At 41.3% G+C, this 11,218-nt stretch overlaps 1 protein-coding gene across 1 annotated transcript; it reads left to right on the forward strand.

The window, feature by feature from the left end:
* The first annotated feature begins 223 nt into the window (after positions 1-223).
* Positions 224-3,916, forward strand: MEIG1 (meiosis/spermiogenesis associated 1). The gene is made up of 2 exons (XM_037848370.1): positions 224-370; positions 3,788-3,916. The coding sequence occupies exons 1-2, from the start codon at positions 233-235 to the stop codon at positions 3,914-3,916; spliced, it is 267 nt and encodes an 88-aa protein (XP_037704298.1). The 5' UTR covers positions 224-232.
* Positions 3,917-11,218: the final 7,302 nt, after the last annotated feature.

Below are 11,218 nucleotides of genomic sequence, written 5' to 3' on the forward strand. Positions count from 1 at the left end.
ATAAACAGCTCTCTATGTATCTTTTAGCCGCCCATCCCACTAAAAATAATATGAATCCTTCCCAACCTTGAAATTGTTAAAAATGGAAAATAGTTGATGGAATTCTAAATGCTATATGATTTCCTTAAATGTTATTTTGTTTGTTTTAAGGACTTTCAAATTGTCATTATGTTATCTCTTAATACTGTTTTAACATCTTACAGAAATAATTGGTAATAAGACTTCGGTAGCCATGGCTAGTTCTGACGTGAAACCAAAATCAATAAGTCGTGCCAAAAAATGGTCAGATGAGATAGAAAATCTGTACAGATTTCAACAAGCAGGATATCGGGATGAAATTGAATATAAACAAGTGAAACAAGTTTCTATGGTAAGATTTATACCTCTACAAACTCAGACTCAAAATAAGTTTGTTAGATGGTGAAAGTATTAAAAAACAAATTACCAGAGACTAATTGGAAGGGAGTTCTACTCCACCTCTCATTTTATTGACGAGAAGACAAGGTCCAGAAAAGTGATTTTCTGGGCAGGTTTGGGGAAGGGGTGGGCCCTCAGCTAGGAAGCATTAAGAATTTTCTGGCTTTTATTGAGCAGCTGTGCTCAGTTAAATGAGTCTTTTATTGTAGACCATAAAAGTAGTCTTTTTCCCTCATGTAAGAAGTTTTATTTTCTAATATTATCCTCTCTTTTCCATGCTGGTGTGTAGCTATAATTTCTTTCCTGTTACTGTACTATTTATTTTAACCATGAATTAGAAAGGGGTTAAATTCTATGTTTATTATGGAGTTTATGAGTGACGAAAAACTGTTGGAGAACCTAGCCCTGATTTTGGTTGTGTATGCTAGTTTTTCCTGAGAGTTGAGAGACCAGGCTTTGCTTTATAAAGACCAGATCTGAATCAAGACATGACACCAGTTTAGAATGTGGAGTTTTCCTTCTTTTTTTTTTTCCCACTCATTTACTCTACTGGATACTAAGAGACTAAGTTTTTAATAATATTATAGAATATGACCTAATATTCATAAATTGTTTTAATTTTTAGATTTGGGGTTACAACAAGTTTATTAATTCATGGGGTTTTTAAATTTTTGTTAATGATTTTTTTTAACTTTTTCAGAGACTAATTCATTTGTGGATTTTTTAGATCTTTGTATTTTCTTCTTTCTTCATCCTTCATTCTACTCTTTGATCTGTACTTAATTCTTCCTGAAAAAAAAAGTAGATAGGAAAAGGAATGGAGCAAACAGCTAAAATTTAATAGACTTTGATTTAATAGAGATTAATTTAGTTGATATTATTAGGGTTGGTGGGTATGAAGTTTAAAAATATTGATCAAAATGAATACTTGATTACGCGCTTTTCATGTATCCGTGTTCTAAAATATAACTAACATTTTTCTCTGTCCTCATTACCAAAAGTTAGTTTTTATTACTGTAACTATGGCCTTTAAGTAAGTAAAATATTTTCATTTTAATGCTGTGGGTAAAAAAAGAAAAAAAAAGCTTCATACTTTGCCTGGAGCTTGAGTTGCCCCTACAAGATACAGGAAACCTGGGATCATGTGGGCAGTGCCACAGTTCACTTCGTGTTCCTCTCATCCCTGCCCTCAGCCCCATCCCCAGACAATGTTGGTATTGGGATAAAATCAGGTTTAAGAGAACACAAAGGACATCTTTCAGGTGACTGAAAGATGTGTGTGAGGGTGAGTGTGTGTGAAAAGCGAGGGTAGAGCAGTCCTATTCACTTTATGACTTGGTTATTATAGAGCAGTTTTGCATTTTAATTCCCTATATCCTTATTGAGTTTCTGCCATGTGCAAATGTTTGTGCCAAGTGTTTTGGGAGATAAAAGTATAAGTAAGAGATTCCTTGACCTCAGAACATCTAGTGGGCCAGTGGGAAGACTAGAGGCTTTGGATCATACTGTCCAGGGTTCACATCCTGGCTCCACCTCTTGTCAAATCCTGAACAAGTCTCCTTACTTCACTGAGCCTCTATTTCCTCAGCTGTGAAACAGCGATGTCAATGCCGGCTTTAGAAGACCCTCACAGCAATTAAATGAAAGCATGTGTTTGGAGTGCCTAACATTGCAGTGCTCAATAATAATTTGTTGAATGAATGAATGGTGTTTAATGAGTGGTAGCTTTATTATTATTATCTCACAGCAGAAGATAACAACAAGAACAATAAAACCTTATGCAAGTCTAAAGTATATATGCCTTAGAAAAAGAAGCCCAGGGATTCCTTTTGGGCGTCATGACCCTAATGGTGTTGCAGTGGGCCATAAAGGATAACTAGGGTGGCAACTGAAGTCTTGCCTTGATTGGGATGCCCCTACCAGGTGCACAGTGGTCTGAAGAGTTTGAGCTCAGTTTTTGTTTTGTTTTGTTTTTCCTTATTTGAAGCACACACCTATTATGGATGCTATTAGTATTTGTTGATCTCTCTGCCTGAGAAGGTCATTGCACTTGAAGAATAAATATATCACTCCCTTTCACCATACTTTAAGGAATGAAGGTTTTCTAGATTGAATGTGAGGGATCAGGTAAAAAGCCAAGAAGAAAATGATTCAGAGATGGCAAAGGATATAAAAAGAAAAATATCTAGAAGTTGAGGAGCAGAGAACCAGTATAGCTGTTTTGAGGCTCATCTGATCTGAGGCGATTCTGGATGTTCTGGAGAAGCAGCAGTTGTATTCTGGACGGTGAGAATGATGGAGACTGACTGACCCCAGAGGAAGAGAGCTGTGCTGGTGTCTAGAACACCTTCCCTGGAAAGCTGAGGAGAACAGGCAACCCAAGGCAGGCTTGTCTTTTGTGACAGAGGGAGGTTTTTGTCTTTTTTTTTTTCTATTATGTGTATGTCAGCCTGTTGATATTTACCAAACATGCTGCTACCTATTTTTCCTTATTTTCAAGTAAGAAAGAAGAAAAGTAAATTGTGTGGTTAGAAAATAAAGACATGAGGACACAGATGATGTATTCTTTTCTTGCAAGTGAAAGGTGTAATTTCTAAATGGGGAATATCAGTAGGGGAGAGCTGCCTGTATAAACAAATGGTATTGAAAAACAGAAAGAACTTGATTCTTTAGACCTTGCTCTTTACCCGAGTAATAGATTTTCAACAATGATAGTGCATTTCACAAAATACAGAAGGAACATATTTAACAAAAACAAAAATGCATTGGCCTGATCAGGGAGACCAATAGTGAATTTTGATGGGACAGGGAGAAAAAAATGTCCAAAAGAGATCAAGCCAGACAATACAGGAAAGAAACCAATGATATACAAGAAAGAGTAGGAAAAGTTAAGAAAAGATTGTTGTGAACTCCATTCATGACCTCAACTTTCTCTTAAAAATTGGGTTTCAGGGTGAACTTGAAATGTGCATAAGGAAATACATATGCCCTTGTAGATATGTCTTGACTTTAGCTGCTGCTCTTTGTAGTCACTGCTCCGGGGTCAGCAGTCAGCAATAGGTAGTCCTAATTTCCTCCTGGGGTACTATTTTTAGAGGTAGGAAGTTATAAAATATTTGAAGTCATTTGAAAACATAAAAAGAATGGAGTTTAGGTTATTTTGAATATTTTCTTTTTCTTGGCCACTAAGCAAGAATTTAAATCTAGAAATTGGGATTACCGAGAAACACTAGTCTTTCTACAGCAACTTAAAATGTGTTTTGTGTATGTGTAATACTTTCTCTAAGATTTCTCTAAGATTTCAAGCATTTTTACAGTGTAGTTTTAAGACTAACCTTATAATGATTGTTTTCTGGTTTTTGATTTGCAGATAGATCGTTGGCCAGAGACAGGATATGTGAAGAAACTTCAAAGAAGGGACAATACTTTCTATTACTACAACAAACAGAGGGAATGTGATGACAAGGAAGTCCATAAAGTGAAAATTTATGCGTATTAGCCTTTCTTCTTTGTATTATTATACTTTTTAAATTCATAATTTAATTCTACATCATGCAAATGTTTGTCATTTTACAAAATAATTCAAAATGTAGCCTTCACTGTAGTGTTTTGGAACACAAAAGCCAAGAAACTTGGTATCTGTTAATCATCCTGTCCTGTTCTAAAACATAACTGCACAAACATTGAAGTTGGATCCATCTTGAGCCCACTCTTTCCTACCATTTTAACTGCGGTAGCCTAACCATAATGCATGGGAATAAGTAGACATGTGTTCTCGTCGGGCAGACGCTGTCGGTGCCTCACTAGTCCTCGCCTTTCCCACTTTGCCAAAGCATGACTCTGAACACCCACATCTGCATTTTGTGACCTAAGGGATTCCATTTGCTCAGCAGACTGGAAATGCCCCCAGGAGTGGTCCTCAATCAATGACTGATGGGGAGCAGGTGTATAAATACCCCAGCTCCCTTGCACCTCAGGTGGAATCAGTCTGAGCTTGTTTGTTACACTGACCCCCAAACTTTCCCCAGTAGGATTAAGGTCCAGTCACCCACAGGAGCATCTGACTTGACAGCCTCCTCTGTTGGTCACCTCCCTTCCCTTCCTCATCACTCCCCCTACTTCAAAACCAGTGATCCTTCACTGAACAAGGAACCTAGTTGCCATGAAATCCTTGTCCCAGGGTCTGCTTCTAGGTTCTCTAAGAAAACTCCTTTGGCACCGATGTTGCCTGGAATCACTGCAAAAGCAGCCCAAGTGCTAATAAGCAAATGAGGAAAATTATAATGAACCTATTAAGACTCAGGGATATTAATGAGTTAAGTGCTTTGAGATTAAATAGATGAAAGAGATCCTTTGTATTTTAACTATTTTTTCACTGATAAAACTATCGGTCACCATTTATAAGTTCTGATCTTTAAATAGATTCTTGGACTGGGGCTCAAAGCCATCAATCATTCAGCTTTAACTCTGTTTTTCAGAACTACTGTCTTCACCATCAAGTTCCATTACTTTTTTCTTCTTCTTTATTATTAGAGAAGTTGTGGGTTTACTTTTTTTCCAATTCAAACTTGTGCTTCTTCAGCATTTTTACTTTTCTATCAGACACATCATGGAGAAGATAAATAGATTGGCTAGTCTCTTTTAAGCATTTCCCAGTGTTGCCTGGAATCATTTTATTGACCTTTTTTTTTTTTTTTTTTGAATCATTTGTCTGCACCTCTCTGGTCATTTCTATCATCTTCTTCCAGATTTGGTAGATGCTGAGCATAAGAGTTCTTCTGAATTTGATACTGCTTTTTGTGTGTGGTAAATCCACTGTGATAGGCAGAATAATGGCCCCCAAAGATGTCCACATTCTAATCCCCAGAACCTGTGACTGTCACCTTACATAGCAGAAGGGATTTGCGGATGTGATGAAGTTAAGGATCTTGAGATGAAATTGTCCTGGATTATCTGGGTGAGCCCAGTGTGATCACAAGGGTCCTTATAAAAGGGAAGCAGGATAAATGAAATAAAGCTTCAGTGGATGAGAGAATTCAAATGGAGTCAACAGGTCACTCTGGTGGACATTCTTACTCACTATATAGATAACACTTTTTAGGTTTTAATGTATTGGAATAGCTAGAAGTAAATAGATGAAACTATCAAACTCCAACACAGTAGTCTGAACTTCTGAAGATGATTGTATAACAATGTAGATTATAAGAGGTGACAGTGTGATTGTGAAAACCTTGCGGATCACACTCCCTTTATCCAGTGTATGGATGGATGAGTAGATGAATGGGGACAAAAACTAAATGAAAAATAGGGTGGGATGGGGGATGGTTTGGGTGTTCTTTTTTATTTTTATTTTTTATTTTTATTCTGATTCTTTCTGGTATAAGGAAAATGTTCAAAAATAGATTGAGGTGATGAATGTACAACTATATGATGTTACTGTGAACAGTTGATTGTACACCATGGATGACTGTATGGTGTGTGAATATATCTCAATAAAACTGAATTTTTAAAAAAAGGGAAGCAGGAGGGTGAGAGTCAGAGAAGGGGATGTGATGATGGAAGCAGAGGTCAAAGTGATGTGAAGAAGGGGCCGTGAGCCAAAGATGGAAAGGACAAGGAAACACATTCTCCCCAAGGGCCTCCAGAAGGAATGCAGCCTTCCTGACACCCTCATTTTAGCTAAATAATACCCACTTCAGACTTCTGGCCTCCAGAACTTTAAGAGAATAAGCTTGTGAAGTCTTAAGCCACTAAGTTTGAGGTAATTTGTAATGCAGCAATAGGGAGCATATGTCTACCCAGAAGAGATGACGCGAATAACTATTCATGGTTTTAAAGTCAACATCAGCTTCAATCATGGTCTGCCATTTTTGACCATTTGTTGCAGGTAAGATCCATTCTAAGGAAGTTGGTCAGGCAGTTTTTGCTCTGAACATTCTCAATAAGTGGCTTGAATGTTCTAAATGCTGCTTCATCTTTCTGCAGCAAGGCTCATGCCAGAAACATGGCTTTTGAGACCATCAGATGCAATTATGGTTCCTTAAGTCCCAGGACTAGTATTTCTGATGTTTCTTATATTGGGCATAGCTGGTGCTTTCATGTCACACCAATCTTAGAAAATAGATCATCCATTTGTTCTTGACTTTTTTTTTTTTTGTCTAATATTTGTTAGGTGCCTGTTCTTGTTGACCACCCCCAAAAAGATATGTTGAAATCATAGTCCTTAATACCTCAGAATGTGACCTTATTTGGAAATAGGGTCTTTACAGATGTAATTAGTCAAGATGGGATTATACTGGATTGGGATGGGCCCTTAATCCAATATGACTTGTGTCTTTATAAGAAAAGGTGAGGATGACACAGACAGACACAGAGAAAACAAGGAGGCAGAGATTGGAGTATGCTGCCACAAGCAAGGAATGCCTGGCGCCACCAGAAGCTAGAAGGGGCAAGGAAGCATTCTTCACTAGAGCCCCCAGATGGAGCATGGCTCTGTTGACACCTTAGGTTTGGACTCCTAGATTCCAGAACTGTGACAGAGTTCTGTTAAGCCACACAGCTTGTGGAACATTGCCATGGTAGCCCTAGGAAACTATGGCAATGCTGCCAAGAGAGCCGTCTGCAATCTTGGCTGGTTACTCTGAGCAGACAGGTCTGTAGTGGGGTGGGACTGCACCCCAGACCCTGGTCTCTGATAGCAACAGCCTCCCTGCCAAGAGAACTGTCTGGTCCTGTTCCATGCTTGATGCTGTCCTCAGCTCCAGGAATAGGTATTTTAACCCCTCCCCCCCCAGTGGAGCTGCACCAGTTTACAATCCTATCAACAATACACAAGGGTTCCAATTTTTCCACGTCCTCACCAACACTTGATATTTTCTGTATTTTAAATAATAGTCCTCCTAGCAGGTGTGAAGTGGTATCTCACTGTTTTTCCTCATTGTGGTTTTGATTTTCATTTCTGTAATGACTAATGATGGTGAGCATCTCTTCATGTGCTAATTGGCCACTGTATATCATCACTGGAGAAATGTCTATTCAGTCCTTTGCCCATTTTTAAAATCGAAATGTTTGTCTTTTTTGTTGTTGTTTGGAGGACTTCTTTTTCTATTCTGGATACTAAACACTTAGCAGATATATGATTTGCAACTATTTTCTCCCATTCTATAGGTCGACTTTTCATTTTCTTGATAATGTCCTCTGATGCACAAAAGATTTTGATTTTGATGAAGTCCCATTTTTTTTTCTTTTGTTGCTCATACTTTGATGTCTTATCTAAGAATCTATTGCCATACTAAGGTCATGAAGCATCCCCACTATATTTTCCTCTAAGGGTGTTATGCATTTAGGTCTTATGTTTAGGTCATTGAAACATTTTGAGTGAATTTAAGTATATGAAGTGAGGTAGGGGTCCAAATTCATTCTTTGGCATGGAGAAATCCAGTTTTAAGATTTCAACATCATTTGTTGAAGAGATTATTCTTTCCCCATTAAATGGACTTGGTACCTTTGTCAAAAATCAATTTAAAAAAATCAATTGACCATGGATGTATGGGTTTATTTCTGGCCTCTCAATTCTATTCCATTTGTTACATGTCTGTCATTATACTAGAAACACACTGTTTTGATTACTATAGCTTTGTAGTAAGTTTTGTTACCAGGGACATATAAGTCCTCCCACTTTATTCTTCATTTTCAACATTGTTTTGCCTATCCTCCCTGCCCCCCCCCCAATTCCATATGAATTTTAGGATTGGATTTTCTATTTCTACAAAGAAAAACTGTTGGAATTTTATTAGCGGTTGTATTGACTCTATACATTCCTTTGGGCGGTATTGACATCTTGATAATTGTCCGGCGCTGCCCCGCTCGGTCCCCGGTTCCCGGCCGGCGAGGGGAAACAGGGAAGGAGAGAGAGAGATGCAGACTGCGCGAACTAACCTGGTCATGAATCACGACTCGAACCACACGGCAGTTGTGAAAGCAAGCCCTTTACTACAGCTAGATGAACATTACTGGTTCCCACACGGGGCACGGCGCCTCGTGGGAGAGCAGCCTCGATGTGGCCGTCAGGCACGGCTCCTTGTGGGCTGTCTCACCCTACCCCGTCCGGGTAAGACCTTTTATACACAATTAACAACCAATAAGCTTCTAGGCTAGTATCGCGTATACAGGATTTCGATTGGTAGGAGCGGGTGGCGGATACATGCGTCACTATGCGGAAACAGGATGCAGGCGCCATCTTGGCTCACTCGATGGGCGGGGGTAACTCTAGAGCAGGCTGCAGCGCATACGCTAGGCCCGATTCGGGAGGCGGCTTTCCACATCTCCCCCTTTCTTATTTATTTTTGACCCAGTGTCTCCAGTGATGAGCGTGCTCCCGTGAACCCAAATGGTTCACAACCTCTTTGGTGCTTTGGGGAGTCTGGACTAGGCCTCAGCCATCCAGCGGCGGAGCCTCTAGCACCAACCAGAATGCTCACGTCATATGGAGACCGGAGAGTCCGTAAGCTGGAAGCAACGTGACTCTCCCTGCAGTGCTTTGCCTGGCAACTGGGGAACAACGACGGGGGCAGGAACAGCAGTAACCAGAGTCGGGGGTGTCACTAGGTGTCTCTGTGCAATGGCTAGGGTCCAGTCTGGCCACAACTAGGACTCTGCCCTAGAGACCCACCTGAGACAAAATTATGACTACTGGTGTCGCCTTTTACACCCGAGAAACAGCCATGCGATTCGCTACAAATTTTGCTCCAAAGCGCCCCACCTGAGGCGACCAGGAAGGGGTATGGTTAATAAATCGGTCACTATCGGGGGTAACAGAGGTGGGAGTCATAGCCATCATAGTGGTAACACGCAATTGCTGCTGCGCTTGAAACAGGCGTTCTAGCAAACATTTAACAACGACTAATCCCACCAATAATCCCACTGCAATGAGGATCCAATTAGTTAAATTGGGCCAAGAGAACCAGGAAGAAACACTGTGCAATAGTTTCTGTAGAACCTCGCCTAACCCGGAGAGATCGACTTTAACGGGTTTTAACTTGATCCCCCCAATTGTGTCTAAACTAGATTCCACCTGTTGGGAGAGATTAACAAATTCAGGAAAATATGACCTTTTCAGCCAATCAGAGACTCTGGAAATGCTTCCGGTCACGTTGGCCCTGACAGGAGTGACACAGAGTTTAAACCGTAAGCCACCGGGTGTCACATGTTTGCTGAAGCACTCTCCAGAGTCCATCTGTTTCCAGTCCAAGTTCATCTATCTCCGCTTGGAGTTTCTGAATGGCCTGGAAATTTAAGTTCAGCATCTGATTGTGGCGGCGTAGCACGTCTCGGGTAAGGTTGACCAAGCCATTTACCGTTTCCATCGTTATGGCGAGCTGCCGATCTGTCCATGCTTGTAGCACAGCCTGCCCGATCGTTGGGACAAACAAAGAGGAAGCTACACTGGCAGCATTCGATAGCCATTCTTTTATGCCTCTTGGACGCCTAGACTTAGAGAAGGGGATATTGTTAAGTGAAACAACTTGAGAAACAGGGCCAACCCAGTCGGTTGCCTTGACGGGGAGCCAGACATAACTTGGGCGATACACTAGGATAGCGGGGCGGCGAGGCATCCGGGTCTTTGGAACGGTTGCAGACTGTAGGAGCAAGCCCTGGAAGGAAAAGGCACCTTTGAGTCTCCTTTTTACTCAAGATCCCTTCACAAGACTGGCGGCTCTTCCCTGTAACGTTAAGAAATTCAAGCAAGACTCCCTTACTTAACTCGCCATTACCAGTTTCACAAGTAGCATTCGCCGCAACTGTGGTGTTGACAACCTTGACAGAGAGGTTAGCAAAAGAGAGGATCAGTGTGTCATTGGTGAGGGGGAAGGACTCGTTGAAGCTTGTGGAGGAAATATAGTTCCACTAAAAAGAAAAAGGCAGATTAGAAGGATTGCTATAGGAGAGCAAAGAACAGAGTTACCGATCCTCTTTTTGGGCAACCGCGGGGTGGTCAGTCCTACTATTATCGTCTTGTCGGTCGTCGCCATCATCAGCAGGGTCGGAGGCTTGGTCTAATGGTTCAGGTTGTATATTCGTTGGCGTTTCTGACAGCTGTTCCTTGGCTTCTTCAGGTGATGTCACGGTTCTCACCAGTCTTTCCGGAACCCACACTGGTTGACGTCCTGGTTCCTGGGGAAAAACACAAACAGAGCCTCTGGCCCAGCTGAGCACCGGGTCAGGGCCTTTCCACTGCCCCGACAGGACATCCTTCCAACGGACTAGACCTCTATGCGGAGGACTCGGGGTGGTGTGTTGCAGGGCAGGTGTCATTCCTTGTGAATTTTCGTTTAAAAAATTATATGTGAGCAAGGCTACAGACAGTCGAGCTTTTGGGGACAGGCCGTGGCCTATACCCTCTTTCTGTTTTTTAAGCAAGTCTTTGAGAGATCTGTGCGCTCTTTCAATGATTCCTTGCCCCTGAGGGTTATAGGGGATGCCATGTTTTAATTGGACATCCATGTTGTCACAAAATTTTGGAAGGATTTACTAGTGTAGGCAGGCCCGTTATCCGTCTTTAACGTCTTTGGCTTACCCCAAGCTGCCCATGCAGCAAGGCAGTGTGCAATGACGTGGGAGACTCTTTCTCCTGGTTCAGCAGAGGCAAATAAAACTTGGGAGCATGTGTCCACCGACACATGTAAGTACTTGATCTTACCATACTCTGAATGATGAGTGACATCCATCTGCCAAGTATCCCCTGGGGTGAGACCCCTAGGGTTGACCCCAACCGAGGGGACTGCTCTCTGCTCTGCACAAT

Source organism: Choloepus didactylus, chromosome 8 (assembly GCF_015220235.1).
Source record: "Choloepus didactylus isolate mChoDid1 chromosome 8, mChoDid1.pri, whole genome shotgun sequence".
NCBI classification, from domain to species: domain Eukaryota; kingdom Metazoa; phylum Chordata; class Mammalia; order Pilosa; family Megalonychidae; genus Choloepus; species Choloepus didactylus.

Coding starts and splice junctions, on each gene's coding strand:
- MEIG1 (XM_037848370.1), top strand. CDS start 233: ATGGCTAGTTCTGACGTGAAACCAAAATCAATAAGTCGTGCCAAAAAA. Junction 371..3,787: donor AAGTGAAACAAGTTTCTATG/GTAAGATTTATA, acceptor TTTGATTTGCAG/ATAGATCGTTGGCCAGAGAC.